This window comes from Oncorhynchus nerka, linkage group LG2 (genome assembly GCF_034236695.1).
Source record: "Oncorhynchus nerka isolate Pitt River linkage group LG2, Oner_Uvic_2.0, whole genome shotgun sequence".
NCBI classification, from domain to species: domain Eukaryota; kingdom Metazoa; phylum Chordata; class Actinopteri; order Salmoniformes; family Salmonidae; genus Oncorhynchus; species Oncorhynchus nerka.
In genome coordinates this window covers 8499766-8521114 of record NC_088397.1, presented here as the reverse complement: position 1 = coordinate 8521114, position 21349 = coordinate 8499766, and the positions used below count along the sequence as shown (strand labels likewise).

At 46.5% G+C, this 21349-nt stretch overlaps 1 protein-coding gene across 1 annotated transcript in view; it reads right to left on the bottom strand.

Annotated features, from left to right (window-relative positions):
* The window catches only part of LOC115120104 (immunoglobulin-like domain-containing receptor 2), a 50951-nt gene that overhangs the window by 10085 nt on the left and 19517 nt on the right, over positions 1-21349 (bottom strand). The window contains exons 6-7 of the mRNA XM_065020558.1: positions 12102-12309; positions 1054-1200 (exon numbers count right to left, since the gene is read on the bottom strand). Of these exons, the coding sequence (XP_064876630.1) occupies positions 1054-1200; positions 12102-12309 (355 nt within the window). The remainder of the gene's footprint in view (positions 1-1053; positions 1201-12101; positions 12310-21349) is intronic.

Genomic DNA, 21349 nt, shown 5'->3' with positions numbered 1-21349 from the left:
ATTCATCACTTCAGTTATTCCAGACTCCACAGGTAATACTGGAGGTGGAACATGCATCACTTCAGGTATTCCAGACTCCACAGGTAATACTGGAGACTCCACAGGTAATACTGGAGGAGGAACATTCATCACTTCAGGTATTCCAGACTCCACAGGTAATACTGGAGGTGGAACATTCATCACTTCAGGTATTCCAGACTCCACAGGTAATACTGGAGGTGGAACATTCATCACTTCAGGTATTCCAGACTCCACAGGTAATACTTCAGGTATTCCAGACTCCACAGGTAATACTGGAGATGGAACATTCATCACTTCAGGTATTCCAGACTCCACAGGTAATACTTCAGGTATTCCAGACTCCACAGGTAATACTGGAGATGGAACATTCATCACTTCAGGTATTCCAGACTCCACAGGTAATACTTCAGGTATTCCAGTCTCCACAGGTAATACTGGAGGAGGAACATTCATCACTTCAGGTATTCCAGACTCCACAGGTAATACTGGAGGTGGAACATGCATCACTTCAGGTATTCCAGACTCCACAGGTAATACTGGAGGAGGAACATTCATCACTTCAGGTATTCCAGACTCCACAGGTAATACTGGAGGTGGAACATTCATCACTTCAGGTATTCCAGACTCCACAGGTAATACTGGAGGTGGAACATTCATCACTTCAGGTATTCCAGACTCCACAGGTAATACTTCAGGTATTCCAGACTCCACAGGTAATACTAGAGGAGGAACATTCATCACTTCAGGTATTCCAGACTCCACAGGTAATACTTCAGGTATTCCAGACTCCACAGGTAATACTTCAGGTATTCCAGACTACACAGGTAATACTTCAGGTATTCCACACTCCACAGGTGCTCTGGGAATTCTACAGTAGTAGAAATTGTATCCACTAAAAAGGTGGTAGTGGATTGGTAGAATGAGTGACATACAGTATGATATGCTACAATAACTGTAGTATTCTACAATATTAGTTTACTACAACAGTTGATCTAACGTGGTATGATCTCCAGTGGAAGCAGCAGGACTTACAGTGTCGTGGGCAGCAGCAGGTCTCAGGGCAGCACCAACAGGACACATAACAGCAGCAGGAGTGAGGACAGCACTGGCACCAACATACACCAAACAGCAAGATGAACAGGATAATACCCAGGGCTACAGAGCCCACAAAGGCCCATTCTGGAAGAGAGAGATGAGAGAGAGAGATGAAAGTTACATTTCTATGTGCAACATTCTAGAGTAGGAAGTGGTATTTGTTTTTGCTTGGAAGAGTATTCCCTCGCACTCTTCACACACACACACACACATCCTCTCAACTTTTCAGGAAGTCTGGTCAGGGGACTAGGCTACAGGCAGGAAAGGGAAAGAGTGTTTCCTGTTACAGTATGTCATGCAGAGAGTACATTGCTGATACTGATCTAATCGACTACCATCATTATGACAAAATGATGACTACACACAGAGACATATATTTATATTCTATATACTACACACAGAGACATATATTTGTATTCTATATACTACACACAGAGACATATATTTATATTCTATATACTACACACAGAGACATATTTGTATTATCTCTAATGCACACAGAGACATATTTGTATTATCTCTAATGCACACAGAGACATATTTGTATTATCTCTAATGCACACAGAGACATATTTGTATTATCTCTAATGCACACAGAGACATATTTGTATTATCTCTAATGCACACAGAGACATATTTGTATTATCTCTAATGCACACAGAGACATATTTGTATTATCTCTAATGCACACAGAGACAAACAATGCATTCAGAATGTATTCAAACCCCTTCCATTATCCCACATGTTGTTTTTACATTACAGCCTTATTCTAACATCGATTAAATAATGTTGTTCCTCATCAATCTACACACAATACCCCATTATGACAAAGCGATAACAGTTTTTCAGAAATTTTAGCAAATGTATTCAAATTAAAAAGCAGAAATACCTTATTTACATAAGTATTCAGACCCTTTTCTATGAGACTCAAAATTGAGCTCAGGTCCATCCTGTTTCCATTGATCATCCTTTAGATGTCTCTACATGTCACACCCTGATCTGTTTAACCTGTCTTGTGCTTGTCTCCACCCCCCTACAGGTGTTGCCCATTTTCCTCATTATCCCCTGTGTATTTATACCTGTGGTCTCTGTTTGTCTGTTGCCAGTTCATCTTGTCTCGTTAAGCCTGCCAGCGTTTTCCCATACTCCTGTTTTTCTCTATAGTCCCTGTTTTATAGTTTCCCCGGTTTTGACCGTTCTGCCTGCCCTGACCCTGAGCCTGCCTGCCGTTCTGCACCTTGTGATACGGTCCTGGATTACTGACCTCTACCTGACCCAGACCCTGATCCTGCCTGCCGTTCTGTACCTTTCAGACTCTGCTCTGGATTACTGACCTCTGCCTGCCCTTGACCTGTCGTTGGCCTGCCCCCGTTGTTGTAATACACTTTTGTTATTTCGAACTGTCTGCATCTGGGTCTTATCCTGAGGTCTGATACTACAACTTGATTGGAGTCCACCGCTGGTAAATTTAATTGATTGGACATGATTTGGATAGGCACACAACTGTCTATATAAGGTCCCATAGTTGACAGTGCACGTCAGAGCAAAAACCAAGCCAAGAGGTCGAAGGAATTGTACGTAGAGCTCCGAAACAAGATTGTGTCGAGGCACAGATCTGGGGAAGGGTACTAAAAATGTCTGCAGTATTGAAGGTCCCCAAGAACAGAGGCCTCCATCATTCTTAAATGGAAGAAGTTTGGAACCACCAAGACGCTTGCTAGAGCTGGCCGCCCGGCCAAACTGAGCAAACGGGGGAGGAGTGCCTTGGTCAGGGAGGTGACCAAGAACCTGATGGTCACTCTGACAGAGCCCCAGAGTTCCTCTGTGGAGATGGGAGAACCTTCCAGAAGGACAATCATCAATCAGGCCTTTATGAAGAAGGACAATCACCAATCAGGCCTTTATGGTTGAGTGGCCAGACAGAAGCCACTCCTCACAAAAAGGCACAAGACAGCCCGCTTGGAGTTTGCCAAAAGGCACCTAAAGGACTCTCAGACCATGAGAAACAAGATTCTCTGGTTTGATGAAACCAAGATCGAAATCTTTGGCGTGAATGCCAAGCGTCACATCCGGAGGAAACCTGGCACCATCCCTATGGTGAAGCATCGTGGTGGCAGCATCATGCTGTGGGGATGTTCATCAGCGGCCGGGACTGGGAGACTAGTCAGGATCGAGGGAAATATGAACAGAGCAAAGTACAGAGAGGTCCTTGATGAAAACCTACTCCAGAGTGCTCAGGAGATGAACCCGATCGAACATCTCTGGAGAGACATGAAAATAGCTTTGCAGCGACGCTCCCCATCCAACCTGACAGAGCTTGAGAGGATCTGCAGAGGAAAATGGGAGAAACTTCCCAAATACAGGTGTGCCAAGCTTGTAGCGTCATACCCAAGAAGACTCGAGGCTGTAATCGCTGCCAAAGGTGCTTAAACAAAGTACTGAGTAAAGGGTCTGAATACTTATGATATTTCAGATTTTTTTAAATACATTTGTAAAAATATTCTACAAACCTGTTTTTGCTTTGTCATTATGGGGTTTTGTGTGTAGATTGATGAGGGAAAAAAACGATTTAATCAATTTTAAAATAAGACTGTAACATAACAAAATGTGGAAAAAGTCAAGGGTTCTGAATACTTTCCAAATGCCCTGTATATTAATATTTTACCTACTACAAACACAAACACTACAGTACGATGTGGGAGCTGCTAAACACAAACACTACAGTACGATGTGGGAGCTGCTAAACACAAACACTACAGTACGATGTGGGAGCTGCTGAACACAAACACAAACACTACAGTATGATGTGGGAGCTGCTAAATACAAACACTACAGTATGATGTGGGAGCTGCTAAATACAAACACTACAGTACGATGTGGGAGCTGCTAAACACAAGCACAAACATTACAGTATGATGTGGGAGCTGCTAAACACAAACACTACAGTACGATGTGGGAGCTGCTGAACACAAACACAAACACTACAGTACGATGTGGGAGCTGCTGAACACAAACACTACAGTACTATGTGGGAGCTGCTAAACACAAACACTACAGTACGATGTGGGAGCTGCTAAACACAAACACTGACTATGAAACACTACAGTATGATGTGGGAGCTGCTAAATACAAACACTACAGTATGATGTGGGAGCTGCTAAATACAAACACTACAGTATGATGTGGGAGCTGCTAAATACAAACACTACAGTATGATGTGGGAGCTGCTAAATACAAACACTACAGTATGATGTGGGAGCTGCTAAATACAAACACTACAGTATGATGTGGGAGCTGCTAAATACAAACACTGACTATGAAACACTACAGTACAATGTGGGAGCTGCTAAATACAAACACTGACTATGAAACACTACAGTACAATGTGGGAGCTGCTAAACACAAACACTACAGTACGATGTGGGAGCATCTCCCTTCTCTCTGACTCCCATAATGTCCAGTTCAACCATCCTCTAAACATCATTACTCCATAATGTCCACTTCAACCATCCTGTAAACATCATTACTCCATAATATCCAGTTCAACCATCCCGTAAACATCATTACTCTGTAATGTCCAGTTCAACCATCCCGTAAACATCATTACTCCATAATTTCCAGTTCAACCATCCTGTAAACATCATTACTCCATAATGTCCCGTTCAACCATCCTATAAACATCATTACTCTGTAATGTCCAGTTCAACCATCCTGTAAACATCATTACTCCGTAAGGTCCAGTTCAACCATCCTCTAAACATCATTACTCCATAATGTCCAGTTCAACCATCCTGTAAACATCATTACTCCGTAATGTCCAGTTCAACCATCCTATAAACATCATTACTCATTACTATTGTGTTCCGGAGTTCTAAATTGAGCAGCTGCTGAAAAATGAGCTCCTGTATATATTGAGATTTAAATGGTTTTTTAGAGTGAAGTACATCGAAAAAATCAAGAGAAAACTGCCAGACTCAATAGAAGACAAAACAAGGAACAAACCAAAAAGACAGGCTTTTGAAGAAGTAACTATTTTTCATAAAATTGTACAGTTATCTTAGCTAGCTGAATTGCTAGCTGAATTGTTTACTTGTTGCTAAGCAGTTGCTAGGGACTCTCCTGGAAGAAGCTAGCTAGCTTACAAATAATAACAACAAAAAATATCTAGTTAACAGAAGAAAGGAAGACAAAATAAGGACAGAAGAAAAAGGAAAAGAAAAAGGACAACAAAGTGAAACCTCTAAAGAAACAAGAGACCATAATACAAGAAACAGCACTATAGAGAGATAGAACAACAACAACGCAGCCACTGCCAGCTAGCCTACTTCAGCAGTACTGTATCATTTGAATTATTTTAGTCAATAAGATTCCTGCTACGTAAGCTTAACTTTCTGAACATTCGAGACGTGTAGTCCACTTGTCATTCCAATCTCCTTTGCATTAGCGTAGCCTCTTCTGTAGCCTGTCAACTATGTGTCTGTCTATCCCTGTTCTCTCCTCTCTGCACAGACCATACAAACGCTCCACACCGCGTGGCCGCGGCCACTCTAATCTGGTGGTCCCAGCGCGCACGACCCACGTGGAGTTCCAGGTCTCCGGTAGCCTCTGGAACTGCCGATCTGCGGCCAACAAGGCAGAGTTAATCTCAGCCTATGCCTCCCTCCAGTCCCTCGACTTCTTGGCACTGACGGAAACATGGATCACCACAGACAACACTGCTACTCCTACTGCTCTCTCTTCGTCTGCCCACGTGTTCTCGCACACCCCGAGAGCTTCTGGTCAGCGGGGTGGTGGCACCGGGATCCTCATCTCTCCCAAGTGGTCATTCTCTCTTTCTCCCCTTACCCATCTGTCTATCGCCTCCTTTGAATTCCATGCTGTCACAGTTACCAGCCCTTTCAAGCTTAACATCCTTATCATTTATCGCCCTCCAGGTTCCCTCGGAGAGTTCATCAATGAGCTTGATGCCTTGATAAGCTCCTTTCCTGAGGACGGCTCACCTCTCACAGTTCTGGGCGACTTTAACCTCCCCACGTCTACCTTTGACTCATTCCTCTCTGCCTCCTTCTTTCCACTCCTCTCCTCTTTTGACCTCACCCTCTCACCTTCCCCCTACTCACAAGGCAGGAAATACGCTCGACCTCATCTTTACTAGATGCTGTTCTTCCACTAACCTCATTGCAACTCCCCTCCAAGTCTCCGACCACTACCTTGTATCCTTTTCCCTCTCGCTCTCATCCAACACTTCCCACACTGGCCCTACTCGGATGGTATCGCGCCGTCCCAACCTTAGCTCTCTCTCCCCCGCTACTCTCTCCTCTTCCATCCTATCATCTCTTCCCTCTGCTCAAACCTTCTCCAACCTATCTCCTGATTCTGCCTCCTCAACCCTCCTCTCCTCCCTTTCTGCATCCCTTGATTCTCTATGTCCCCTATCCTCCAGGCCGGCTCGGTCCTCCCCTCCTGCTCCGTGACTCGACGACTCATTGCGAGCTCACAGAACAGGGCTCCGGGCAGCCGAGCGGAAATGGGGGGAAAACTCGCCTCCCTGCGGACCTGGCATCCTTTCACTCCCTCCTCTCTACATTTTCCTCTTCTGTCTCTGCTGCTAAAGCCACTTTCTACCACTCTAAATTCCAAGCATCTGCCTCTAACCCTAGGAAGCTCTTTGCCACCTTCTCCTCCCTCCTGAATCCTCCTCCCCCTCCCCCCCCTCCTCCCTCTCTGCAGATGACTTCGTCAACCATTTTGAAAAGAAGGTTGACGACATCCGATCCTCGTTTGCTAAGTCAAACGACACCGATGGTTCTGCTCACACTGCCCTACCCTGTGCTCTGACCTCTTTCTCCCCTCTCTCTCCAGATGAAATCTCGCGTCTTGTGACGGCCGGCCGCCCAACAACCTGCCCGCTTGACCCTATTCCCTCCTCTCTTCTCCAGACCATTTCCGGAGACCTTCTCCCTTACCTCACCTCGCTCATCAACTCATCCCTGACCGCTGGCTACGTCCCTTCCGTCTTCAAGAGAGCGAGAGTTGCACCCCTTCTGAAAAAACCTACACTCGATCCCTCCGATGTCAACAACTACAGACCAGTATCCCTTCTTTCTTTTCTCTCCAAAACTCTCGAACGTGCCGTCCTTGGCCAGCTCTCCCGCTATCTCTCTCAGAATGACCTTCTTGATCCAAATCAGTCAGGTTTCAAGACTAGTCATTCAACTGTGACTGCTCTTCTCTGTATCACGGAGGCCCTCCGCACTGCTAAAGCTAACTCTCTCTCCTCTGCTCTCATCCTTCTAGACCTATCGGCTGCCTTCGATACTGTGAACCATCAGATCCTCCTCTCCACCCTCTCCGAGTTGGGCATCTCCGGCGCGGCCCACGCTTGGATTGCGTCCTACCTGACAGGTCGCTCCTACCAGGTGGCGTGGCGAGAATCTGTCTCCTCACCACGCGCTCTCACCACTGGCGTCCCCAGGGCTCTGTTCTAGGCCCTCTCCTATTCTCGCTATACACCAAGTCACTTGGCTCTGTCATAACCTCACATGGTCTCCCTATCATTGCTATGCAGACGACACACAATTAATCTTCTCCTTTCCCCTTCTGATGACCAGGTGGCGAATCGCATCTCTGCATGTCTGGCAGACATATCAGTGTGGATGACGGATCACCACCTCAAGCTGAACCTCGGCAAGACGGAGCTGCTCTTCCTCCCGGGAAGGACTGCCCATTCCATGATCTCGCCATCACGGTTGACAACTCCATTGTGTCCTCCTCCCAGAGCGCTAAGAACCTTGGCGTGATCCTGGACAACACCCTGTCGTTCTCAACAAACATCAAGGCGGTGGCCCGTTCTTGTAGGTTCATGCTCTACAACATCCGCAGAGTACGACCCTGCCTCACACAGGAAGCGGCGCAGGTCCTAATCCAGGCACTTGTCATCTCCCGTCTGGATTACTGCAACTCGCTGTTGGCTGGGCTCCCTGCCTGTGCCATTAAACCCCTACAACTCATCCAGAACGCCGCAGCCCGTCTGGTGTTCAACCTTCCCAAGTTCTCTCACGTCACCCCGCTCCTCCGCTCTCTCCACTGGCTTCCAGTTGAAGCTCGCATCCGCTACAAGACCATGGTGCTTGCCTACGGAGCTGTGAGGGGAACGGCACCTCAGTACCTCCAGGCTCTGATCAGGCCCTACACCCAAACAAGGGCACTGCGTTCATCCACCTCTGGCCTGCTCGCCTCCCTACCACTGAGGAAGTACAGTTCCCGCGCAGCCCAGTCAAAACTGTTCGCTGCTCTGGCCCCCCAATGGTGGAACAAACTCCCTCACGACGCCAGGACAGCGGAGTCAATCACCACCTTCCGGAGACACCTGAAACCCCACCTCTTTCAGGAATACCTAGGATAGGATAAAGTAATCCTTCTCACCCCCCTTAAAAGATTTAGATGCACTATTGTAAAGTGGCTGTTCCACTGGATGTCTTAAGGTGAACGCACCAATTTGTAAGTCGCTCTGGATAAGAGCGTCTGCTAAATGACTTAAATGTAAATGTAATTACTCCGTAAGGTCCAGTTCAACCATCCTATAAACATCATTACTCCGTAAGGTCCAGTTCAACCACCCTGTAAACATCATTACTCCATAATGTCCAGTTCAACCATCCTGTAAACATCATTACTCCATAATGTCCAGTTCAACCATCCTGTAAACATCATTACTCTGTAATGTCCAGTTCAACCATCCCGTAAACATCATTACTCCGTAATGTCCAGTTCAAACATCCTGTAAACATCATTACTCCATAATGTCCCGTTCAACCATCCTGTAAACCCTCTAAACATCATTACTCCATAATGTCCAGTTCAACCATCCTGTAAACATCATTACTCCATAATGTCCAGTTCAACCATCCTGTAAACCCTCTAAACATCATTACTCCGTAATGTCCAGTTCAACCATCCTGTAAACATCATTACTCCATAATATCCAGTTCAACCATCCTGTAAACATCATTACTCCATAATATCCAGTTCAACCATCCTGTAAACATCATTACTCTGTAATGTCCAGTTCAACCATCCCGTAAACATCATTACTCCATAATGTCCATTTCAAACATCCTGTAAACATCATTACTCCATAATGTCCAGTTCAACCATCCTGTAAACATCATTACTCCATAATGTCCAGTTCAACCATCCTGTAAACATCATTACTCCATAATGTCCCGTTCAACCATCCTGTAAACCCTCTAAACATCATTACTACATAATGTCCAGTTCAACCATCCTGTAAACATCATTACTCCATAATGTCCAGTTCAACCATCCTGTAAACATCATTACTCCATAATGTCCAGTTCAACCATCCTGTAAACCCTCTAAACATCATTACTCCATAATGTCCAGTTCAACCATCCTGTAAACATCATTACTCCATAATGTCCAGTTCAACCATCCTGTAAACCCTCTAAACATCATTACTCCGTAATGTCCAGTTCAACCATCCTGTAAACATCATTACTCCATAATGTCCCGTTCAACCATCCTGTAAACCCTCTAAACATCATTACTCCATAATGTCCAGTTCAACCATCCTGTAAACATCATTACTCCATAATGTCCAGTTCAACCATCCTGTAAACCCTCTAAACATCATTACTCCGTAATGTCCAGTTCAACCATCCTGTAAACATCATTACTCCATAATATTCAGTTCAACCATCCTGTAAACATCATTACTCCATAATATCCAGTTCAACCATCCTGTAAACATCATTACTCTGTAATGTCCAGTTCAACCATCCCGTAAACATCATTACTCCATAATGTCCAGTTCAAACATCCTGTAAACATCATTACTCCATAATGTCCCGTTCAACCATCCTGTAAACCCTCTAAACATCATTACTCCATAATGTCCAGTTCAACCATCCTGTAAACATCATTACTCCATAATATCCAGTTCAACCATCCTGTAAACATCATTACTCTGTAATGTCCAGTTCAACCATCCTGTAAACATCATTACTCCATAATGTCCAGTTCAACCATCCTGTAAACCCTCTAAACATCATTACTCTGTAATGTCCAGTTCAACCATCCTATAAACATCATTACTCCGTAAGGTCCAGTTCAACCATCCTATAAACATCATTACTCCGTAAGGTCCAGTTCAACCACCCTGTAAACATCATTACTCCATAATGTCCAGTTCAACCATCCTGTAAACATCATTACTCCATAATGTCCAGTTCAACCATCCTGTAAACATCATTACTCCGTAATGTCCAGTTCAACCATCCTGTAAACATCATTACTCCGTAATGTCCAGTTCAACCATCCCGTAAACATCATTACTCCGTAATGTCCAGTTCAACCATCCCGTAAACATCATTACTCCGTAATGTCCAGTTCAACCATCCTGTAAACATCATTACTCTGTAATGTCCAGTTCAACCATCCTATAAACATCATTACTCCATAATGTCCAGTTCAACCACCCTCTAAACATCATTACTCCATAATGTCCAGTTCAACCACCCTCTAAACATCATTACTCCATAATGTCCCGTTCAACCATCCTGTAAACATCATTACTCCATAATGTCCAGTTCAACCATCCTGTAAACATCATTACTCCATAATGTCCCGTTCAACCATCCTGTAAACCCTCTAAACATCATTACTCCATAATGTCCAGTTCAACCATCCTGTAAACATCATTACTCCGTAAGGTCCAGTTCAACCATCCTCTAAACATCATTACTCCGTAAGGTCCAGTTCAACCATCCTGTAAACATCATTACTCCGTAATGTCCAGTTCAACCATCCTATAAACATCATTACTCCGTAAGGTCCAGTTCAACCATCCTATAAACATCATTACTCCGTAAGGTCCAGTTCAACCATCCTATAAACATCATTACTCCGTAAGGTCCAGTTCAACCATCCTGTAAACATCATTACTCCATAATGTCCAGTTCAACCATCCTGTAAACATCATTACTCTGTAATGTCCAGTTCAACCATCCTGTAAACATCATTACTCCGTAATGTCCAGTTCAACCATCCTGTAAACATCATTACTCCATAATGTCCAGTTCAACCATCCTATAAACATCATTACTCTGTAATGTCCAGTTCAACCATCCTGTAAACATCATTACTCCGTAATGTCCAGTTCAACCATCCTGTAAACATCATTACTCCGTAATGTCCAGTTCAACCATCCTGTAAACTCTCTCACTATCATTATGTTACTTATGTTAACAATCCCTAATGATGGACTTCCTTTGGGCTGGGTCAGACACCACTAGTCTCTCTCTCTTTCTTCCTATCTCTCTGGTCTCGCTCTCTCTGGTCTGTCTCTCTCTCTTTCTTCCTATCTCTCTGGTCTCGCTCTCTCTGGTCTGTCTCTCTCTCTTTCTTCCTATCTCTCTGGTCTCGCTCTCTCTGATCTGTCTCTCTCTGTCTCTGGTCTGTCTCTCTCTCTTTCTTCCTATCTCTCTGGTCTCGCTCTCTCTGGTCTGTCTCTCTCTCTTTCTTCCTATCTCTCTGGTCTCGCTCTGTCTCTGGTCTGTCTCTCACTCTTTCTTCCTATCTCTCTGATCTCGCTCTCTCTGGTCTGTCTCTTTCTGTCTCTGGTCTGTCTCTCTCTCTTTCTTCCTATCTCCCTGGTCTCGCTCTCTCTGGTCTGTCTCTCTCGCTCTCTCTGGTCTGTCTCTCTCTCTCTTTCTTCCTATCTCTCTGGTCTCGCTCTCTCTGGTTTGTCTCTCTCTGTCTCTGATCTGTCTCTCTCGCTCTCTCTCTCATTGTTCAACAGTTAACTGACCATAATCATTTGCTTGATTTGTAATAAGATAACTGATTGGATTACTAAAGAACAACATGAGGCTGATTGGGCAGTGAAGAAGCAATAGTTTTGTGTTAATGAGTGAAAAGAAGAGACAGACAGACACAGGTGAGGAGGACACGCCCCTACCTACCTGGCATAATCTTCACATCAAAGTCAGGCAGGAGATCATCTGACACACCTGTACCTGTCTTACCTGGAGAGAGGAGAAGAGCAGAGGTGAAGGACAGGATAGGACAGAGCAGGGCAAGACAGGACAGAGGGCAGGAGAGGTCAGAAGACAGGGGAGGAGCAGGGTTGGGGTCAATCCATTTCAATTCAGGACCAAAATTCTTATTCCACTTTTTTTAAAGTATTGAGGGGAATTGGAATGTCAGTTTACTTCTTGAATCGACTGAATTAAAAAAGGAAAGGTCAGGGGTCATGGGAAAGGTCAGGGATAATGAAGTACAGGAGGCAACAGCAGACAGAGATTTGGACAATCGAAGAGCCAAGAAGGTGGACATGCCAGCAGACAGAGATTTGGACAATAGAGGAGCCAAGAAGGTGAACATGCCAGCAGGCAGAATATGCCACTTTTAGTCTAAATGTGGTTGTCACTGATATGGTTTTGTTGAAAAGCAATGATGCACCCCACATGTCCTTGAAAGACAGCCTGACTCAAACAGTCTGATAGGGCTTTTCCATCACAGGGCTTTAGGGCTGATAGGGCTTTTCCATCAAAGCCCCTACTTTTCTCACATTTACATTTTAGTAATTTAGCAGACGCTTTTATCCAGAGAGACTTACAGTAGAGTTCATACCTTTCCATACTTTAAACCCCAACCCTGGCATTGCAGGCACTGTGCTCTACCAACTGGGCCACACAGGATCACATGGTTTCCTTAGCTATGGCCATGAGGACTTGTGAAGAGGACAGTCAGCAACCTCTGCTTTATGGAGACAGTCGAAGATCCCTTCACAGTCATCTGGCTTTAACTTTAATGTGCTCGTCATTGATAAGGTTTTTAGTTGAAAAGCAATGCTTTGAGTCACCACACCTGCCCTTGTAATACAGCCTGACTCAAACAGGCTGACTGAACCTGGTGCTGCTTCACTTTATCTGCAGCGGATTAAATTGGGGAGCTTCCAGTCAGTCTGTAGACAAATGAGTTGATGATATTACCAGTGGCATCACAGTGATGTCACAAATACACAGGCAGTGAACTCACTGACAGCAGCTCTGTGTTACAATAACAGGTTCTCTCTGTCTCTGACTGTTTCCCTCTCTGGCGATGTGAGTCACTAACGTTACTTCATATTTCAACTTCATATACAACTCTGCAAAAAAAAAGGTTAGCCACGCTCACACAAATGTGTTATAATGTGGCACAGGCTGGTACGAGAGAGAGGGGGAGAAGAGAAGAGAGAAAGAGGGGGGTATAGAGAGAGGGGGAGAGAGATAGAGAGAAGGATAGAGAGAGAGAGAGCGAGAGAGGGAGAGAGAGAGAAATGAGAGAGAGAGAGAGAGAGAGAGGATAGAGAGAGAGAGAGAGGAGAGAGAGAGAGAGAGAGAGAGAGAGAGAGAGAGAGATAGAGAAATGGGGGATGGAGAGTGAGGGTGAGAAATGGAAAGAGGAATAGAGAGAAATGGGGGATGGAGAGTGAGGGTGAGAGAGGGAAAGAGGAAGAGAGAGAAATGGGGGATGGAGAGTGAGAGTGAGAGAGGGAAAGAGGAAGAGAGAGAAATGGGGGATGGAGAGTGAGGGTGAGGGTGAGGGTGAGAGAGGGAAAGAGGAAGAGAGAGAAATGGGGGATGGAGGGTGAGGGTGAGAGAGGGAAAGAGGAATAGAGAGAAAGGGGGATGGAGAGAGAGATTAGGGAAGACCATTTACTTCCCCCCATAATGTGGTTGTTTGATATTGGCAGTGTGTTGGAATGTTGTACAGTAACCATAGAGATACACATGTAAAATACACACAGGGAGTACATTGTATCTTGGCTGCTAGCATGCTGACACCAGAGTCCCTGTCACACTACTAGAAATGTAGCAGGTGAAGCAATACTTTTTCAAAGAAGGATACGAACCTGGAGTGTCGTAGAAAGGACCTCAATCTCCTCATATTGATGTCAGACACAGAAGGTATTCAGAAGGTTATTAGTACTGTAATACTCGGTGTGCTCAGCTTCCTATGAGAGCCTGTATTAACCTGACCTATACATGTTGACATGCTCCTACTACAGCTGCCTAGGTTGGACCCTGCCTGGGGTTGGACCCTGCCTGGGGTTGGACCCTGCCTGGGGTTGGACCCTGCCTAGGTTGACCCTGCCTGGTGTTGGACCCTGCCTGGGGTTGGACCCTGCCTGGGGTTGGACCCTGCCTAGGTTGGACCCTGCCTGGGGTTGGACCCTGCCTAGGTTGGACCCTGCCTGGGGTTGGACCCTGCCTAGGTTGGACCCTGCCTAGGTTGAACCCTGCCTGGGGTTGGACCCTGCCTAGGGTGTCCTTGCCGTGTCTGAATCCTGGCTCAGGAAGGCCACCAAAAATTCTGAGATTTCCATACCCAACTATAACATCTTCCATCAAGATAGAACTGCCAAAGGGGGAGGATTTCTGCAGAGATAGCCTGCAAAGTAATGTCATACTTTCCAGGTCCATACCCAAACAGTTCGAACTACTAATTTTGAAAATGACTCTCTCCAGAAATAAGTCTCTCACTGTTGCCGCCTGCTACCGACCCCCCTCAGCTCCCAGCTGTGCCCTGGACACCATTTGTGAATTGATCGCCCCCCATCTAACTTCAGAGTTTGTTCTGTTAGGTGACCTAAACTGGGATATGCTTAACACCCCGGCAGTCCTACAATCTAAGCTAGATGCCCTCAATCTCACACAAATCATCAAGGAACCCACCAGGTACAACCCTAACTCTGTAAATAAGGGCACCCTCATAGACGTCATCCTGACCAACTGGCCCTCCAAATACACCTCCGCTGTCTTCAACCAGGATCTCAGCAATCACTGCCTCATTGCCTGTATCCACTACGGAGCAGCAGTCAAACGACCACCCCTCATCACTGTCAAACGCTCCCTAAAACACTTCTGTGAGCAGGCCTTTCTAATTGACCTGGCCCGGGTATCCTGGAAGGACATTGACCTCATCCCGTCAGTTGAGGATGCCTGGTCATTCTTTAAAAGTAACTTCCTCACCATTTTAGATAAGCATGCTCCGTTCAAAAAATGCAGAACTAAGAACAGATACAGCCCTTGGTTCACTCCAGACCTGACTGCCCTCGACCAGCACAAAAACATCCTGTGGCGGACTGCAATAGCATCGAATAGTCCCCGCGATATGCAACTTTTCAGGGAAGTCAGGAACCAATACACGCAGTCAGTCAGGAAAGCTAAGGCCAGATTCTTCAGGCAGAAGTTTGCATCCTGTAGCTCCAACTCCAAAAAGTTCTGGGACACTGTGAAGTCCATGGAGAACAAGAGCACCTCCTCCCAGCTGCCCACTGCACTGAGGCTAGGTAACACCATGATAAATCCATGATTATCGAAAACTTCAACAAGCATTTCTAAACGGCTGGCCATGCCTTCCGCCTGGCTACTCCAACATCGGCCAACAGCTCCGCCCACACCCCCCCCCCGCAGCTACTCGCCCAAGCCTCTCCAGGTTCTCCTTTACCCAAATCCAGATAGCAGATGTTCTGAAAGAGCTGCAAAACCTGGACCCGTACAAATCAGCTGGGCTTGACAATCTGGACCCTCTATTTCTGAAACTATCCGCCGCCATTGTCGCAACCCCTATTACCAGCCTGTTCAACCTCTCTTTCATATCGTCTGAGATCCCCAAGGATTGGAAAGCTGCCGCAGTCATCCCCCTCTTCAAAGGGGGAGACACCCTGGACCCAAACTGTTACAGACCTATATCCATCCTGCCCTGCCTATCTAAGGTCTTCGAAAGCCAAGTCAACAAACAGGTCACTGACCATCTCGAATCCCACTGTACCTTCTCCGCTGTGCAATCTGGTTTCCGAGCCGGTCACGGGTGCACCTCAGCTACACTCAAGGTACTAAACAATATCATAACCGCCATCGATAAAAGACAGTACTGTGCAGCAGTCTTCATCGACCTTGCCAAGGCTTTCGACTCTGTCAATCACCATATTCTTATCGGCAGACTCAGTAGCCTCGGTTTTTCGGATGACTGCCTTGCCTGGTTCACCAATTACTTTGCAGACAGAGTTCAGTGTGTCAAATCGGAGGGCATGCTGTCCGGTCCTCTGGCAGTCTCTATGGGGGTGCCACAGGGTTCAATTCTCGGGCCAACTCTTTTCTCTGTATATATCAATGATGTTGCTCTTGCTGCGGGCGATTCCCTGATCCACCTCTACGCAGACGACACCATTCTATATGCTTCCGGCCCGTCCTTGGACACTGTGCTATCTAACCTCCAAACGAGCTTCAATGCCATACAACACTCCTTCCGTGGCCTCCAACTGCTCTTAAACGCTAGTAAAACCAAATGAATGCTTTTCAACCGATCGCTGCCTGCACCCGCATGCCCGACTAGCATCACCACACTGGATGGTTCCGACCTTGAATATGTGGACATCTATAAGTACCTAGGTGTCTGGCTAGACTGTAAACTCTCCTTCCAGACTCATATCAAACATCTCCAATCGAAAATCAAATCAAGAGTCGGCTTTCTATTCCGCAACAAAGCCTCCTTCACTCACGCCGCCAAACTTACCCTAGTAAAACTGACTATCCTACCGATCCTCGACTTTCGCGATGTCATCTACAAAATTGCTTCCAACACTCTACTCAGCAAACTGGATGCAGTTTATCACAGTGCCATCCATTTTGTCACTAAAGCACCTTATACCACCCACCACTGCGACTTGTATGCTCTAGTCGGCTGGCCCTCGCTACATATTCGTCGCCAGACCCACTGGCTCCAGGTCATCTACAAGTCCATGCTAGGTAAAGCTCCGCCTTATCTCAGTTCACTGGTCACGATGGCAACACCCATCCGTAGCACGCGCTCCAGCAGGTGTATCTCACTGATCATCCCTAAAGCCAACACCTCATTTGGCCGCCTTTCGTTCCAGTACTCTGCTGCCTGTGACTGGAACGAATTGCAAAAATCGCTGAAGTTGGAGACTTTTATCTCCCTCACCAACTTCAAACATCTGCTATCTGAGCAGCTAACCCATCGCTGCAGCTGTACATAGTCTATTGGTAAATAGCCCACCCATTTTCACCTACCTCATCCCCATACTGTTTTTATTTATTTACCTTTCTGCTCTTTTGCACACCAATATCTCTACCTGTACATGACCATCTGATCATTTATCACTCCAGTGTTAATCTGCAAAATTGTAATTATTCGCCTACCTCCTCCTTTGCACACAATGTATATAGACTCCCCTTTTTTTTCTACTGTGTTATTGACTTGTTAATTGTTTACTCCATGTGTAACTCTGTGTTGTCTGTTCACACTGCTATGCTTTATCTTGGCCAGGTCGCAGTTGCAAATGAGAACTTGTTCTCAACTAGCCTACCTGGTTAAATAAAGGTGAAATAAAAATAAAAAGTAAAAAGAAAATAGGTTGGACCCTGCCTAGGTTGGACCCTGCCTGGGGTTGGACCCTGCCTGGGGTTGGACCCTGCCTAGTTTGGACCCTGCCTGGGGTTGGACCCTGCCTGGGGTTGGACCCTGCCTAGGTTGGACCCTGCCTAGGTTGGACCCTGCCTGGGGTTGGACCCTGCCTGGGGTTGGACCCTGCCTGAGGGAATACAACCCTGTTCGTTTGTTGAAGTGTGCAGACCTATGTTTCTATTACCCCAAAGGAGCACAATGTTTCTCCTGTGGCCTCCAGTGGTTTGAAGCAGGGATCCTGATACCAACCATGGCAATATGCTGCCCATATCTGTCTATTGTTCAGGCTGGTACAGGACAGACTGTCCAGTGTTGAGAAGTAGACTCTCTGTCCTGGCCTCCAGTGGTTTGAAGCAGGGATCCTGATACTGACCCGTGTCAGCACATTGTTCCTGTTCAGGCAAAACTACTTTCTCAGAGTGAGTTGTAAGTATCAGACAGACAGGAAGAGGGTTTAATGGTGTAGGAGCTCCAAGGCCTCCTGGACGGCCGACTCTCTTTGCCCACATCAAGAGCAGCTTAGCTGGATGTTCCTCCTGGAATTCCTCCCCTCACTGCTGGGTACCGGGCTAACTGGGTACCGGGCTAACTGGGTACTGGGCTAACTGGGTACCGGGCTAACTGGGTACCGGGCTAACTGGGTACCGGGCTAACTGGGTACTGGGCTAACTGGGTACTGGGCTAACGCACCGTTGCCTGACTGTCTGGCAGTCATTATGAAGCAGAGAGGAGTTTAGAGGTTTTACTGTTTCACTCACTCTGGATGTTTGTTCTTTCCATGACCTCTGACCCATGTGTTGACTATTAAAGTGGAGAAAACTGTTCCTGCCCCCTTCACAACCAGAGAACCTGACCTTACAAGCCTACAAGGGGAGGCAGGGTAGCCTAGTGGTTAGAGCGTTGGACTAGTAACCGGAAGGTTGCAAGTTCAAACCCCCGAGCTGACAAGGTACAAATCTGTCGTTCTGCCCCTGAACAGGCAGTTAACCCACTGTTCCTAGGCCGTCATTGAAAATAAGAATTTGTTCTTAACTGACTTGCCTAGTTAAATAAAGGTAACTAAAGTGTGCAGAGTGTGCAGAGTGTGTAAAATAAAAAACAATACAACAAGCCTACAATACAACACACACTAACAAGCCGACAATACAACACACACTAACAAGCCTACTGACGACAGGAAAACCCAGTTGTTGCCGTGGGAATCCCTACAAGTGGCTCCTACTATACTAGGTCAATATGTAGGGTAACCCAAGTTCTACTCAATGTAGTTCTGTGAGAGAAACTACACATCACAGAGGACATGGTCCACTGACAGACCACTGTGGTTTAAAGGGAGGGTGTAGTTCTGTGAGAGAAACTACACATCACAGAGGACATGGTCCACTGACAGACCACTGTGGTTTTAAAGGAATGGTGTAGTTCTGTGAGAGAAACTACACGTAGCTGGGCTGTAGTGTGTTATAGAGACTCTCGACTTAGTGCTGAGTGGGTGGTTCTACTGGACTGTAGTGTGTTATAGAGACTCTGGACTTAGTGCTGAGTGGGTGGTTCTACTGGACTGTAGTGTGTTATAGAGACTCTGGACTTAGTGCTGAGTGGGTGGACTGGACTGTAGTGTGTTAAAGAGATAAATAAAAGGTCTCAGTGGGTGGACTATAGAGACTCAGGGATGTAGTGCTGCCAGTTGGTGAGTTCTACAACACTAAATATATGTAAACACGCATGAGTGCACACATGGTACACTACACACACAACACAGGATTTATCAAACAGACACTTGCTTTTGTGCTGAGGGCAAGTGGTTCTTGCCAGCTAACAGACAGTATATCACACAGGAAACTAGCATTACAACACACTACACTCTGGGTTATAGAGACACCTCCCCAACAGTACTGGTACATCTACACTAGATGATGGGCTACTATTGGTCAGTCTGTACATCTCTACACTAGATGATGGGCTACTATTGTCCCAACAGTACTCAGTCCTGTACATCTTACACTAGATGATGGGATACTACAGTACTCAGGTACATCTCTACACCCGATTGGGCCACTGTTCACATGATAGCTGCATTGTTTCCATACTGGGCGGAGCCTGGTTGTACTGGGAGAGATCAACCTGACAGTAGGTCAGAGGCAGGGGGTAGTGACTTATAGGTCAGACTGATGGGAGAGATAGTGCTGTAGAGTGGGTCAACCTCTAGGTCAGAGGCTGGACTGTAGATGACTGGAGAGCTTTATAGAGACTCTGACTTAGTGCTGAGTAGGTTCAGAGGACTGTACACTGGTAGATTTATAGAGACTCTGGACTTAGTAGGTCAGAGGTGGGTGGTTCTACTGATCACTGTAGGTGTTATAGAGACCTCTGGACTTAGTCAACCTGACAGTAGGTGGGTGGTAGATGACTGAGAGATCAACTGACAGTAGGCAGGGTGTTAGATGAGAGATCAACTCTAGGTCATAGTGCTGACTGGGTGAGATCAACCTGGACAGTAGGTCAGAGGCAGGGTGGTAGATGACTGGGAGAGATCAACCTGACAGTAGGTCAGAGGCAGGGGGTGGTAGATGACTGGTGAGATCAACCTGGCAGTAGGTCAGAGGCAGGGTTATGACTGGGAGAGATCAACTGACAGTAGGTCAGAGGCAGGGTGGTAGATGACTGGGAGAGATCTACTCAACCTGACAGTAGGTCAGAGGCTGTAGATGACTGGGAGAGATCTCTGACTTAGGTCAGAGGCAGGGTGGTAGATGACTGAGATCAACCTGACAGTAGGTCAGAGGCAGGGTGGTAGATTATAGAGACCTGACAGTAGGTCAGAGGCAGGGTGGTAGGCTGGAGAGATCAACCTGACAGTAGGTCAGGGTGGTTCAGGGTGGTACTGGGCTGACAGTAGGTCAGAGGCAGGGTGGTAGATGATAGAGACAATAGACTTAGTGCTAGGAGGCAGGGTGGTAGATGTCAGACTGGGACTGTCAACCTGACAGTAGGTCAGAGACAGGGGTGGTGATGACTGGGAGAGATCAACCTGACAGTAGGTGAGGGTGGTAGATGGACCTGACAGTAGGATCAACCTGTTCAACAGAGGTCAGAGGCAGGGTGGTTCAGACTGGGAGAGATCAACCTGACTAGGTCAGAGGCAGGGTGGTAGATTATGGGAGAGACAACCTGACTTAGGTCAGAGGCAGGGTGGTAGATGACTGGGAGAGATCAACCTGACAGTAGGTCAGAGGCAGGGTGGTAGATGACTGGGTGAGATCAACCTGACACTAGGTCAGAGGCAGGGTGTGATGACTGGGAGAGATCAACCTGACAGTAGTCAGAGGCAGGGTGTAGATGACTGGTTCAACCTGGACAGTAGGTCAGAGGCAGGGTGGTAGATGACTGGGAGAGATCAACCTGACAGTAGGTCAGAGGCAGTGGGTGGTAGATGACTGGGAGAGATCAGTCTGTTATAGAGACTGGGAGAGACCTCAGTGGACAGGGTAGATGACTGATCAACCTGACAGTAGGTCAGAGGCAGGGTGGTAGATGACTGGGAGAGATCAACCTGACAGTAGGTCAGAGGCAGGGTGGTAGTGTGGGATAGAGACTGACTGACTGGGAGAGATCAACCTGACTATCAACCTGACTGAGGTCAGAGGCAGGGGTGGTAGATGACTGATCACAGTAGGTCAGAGGCAGGGTGGTGTCAGACTGGGATAGATCAACAGTAGGTCAGAGGCAGGGTGGTAGA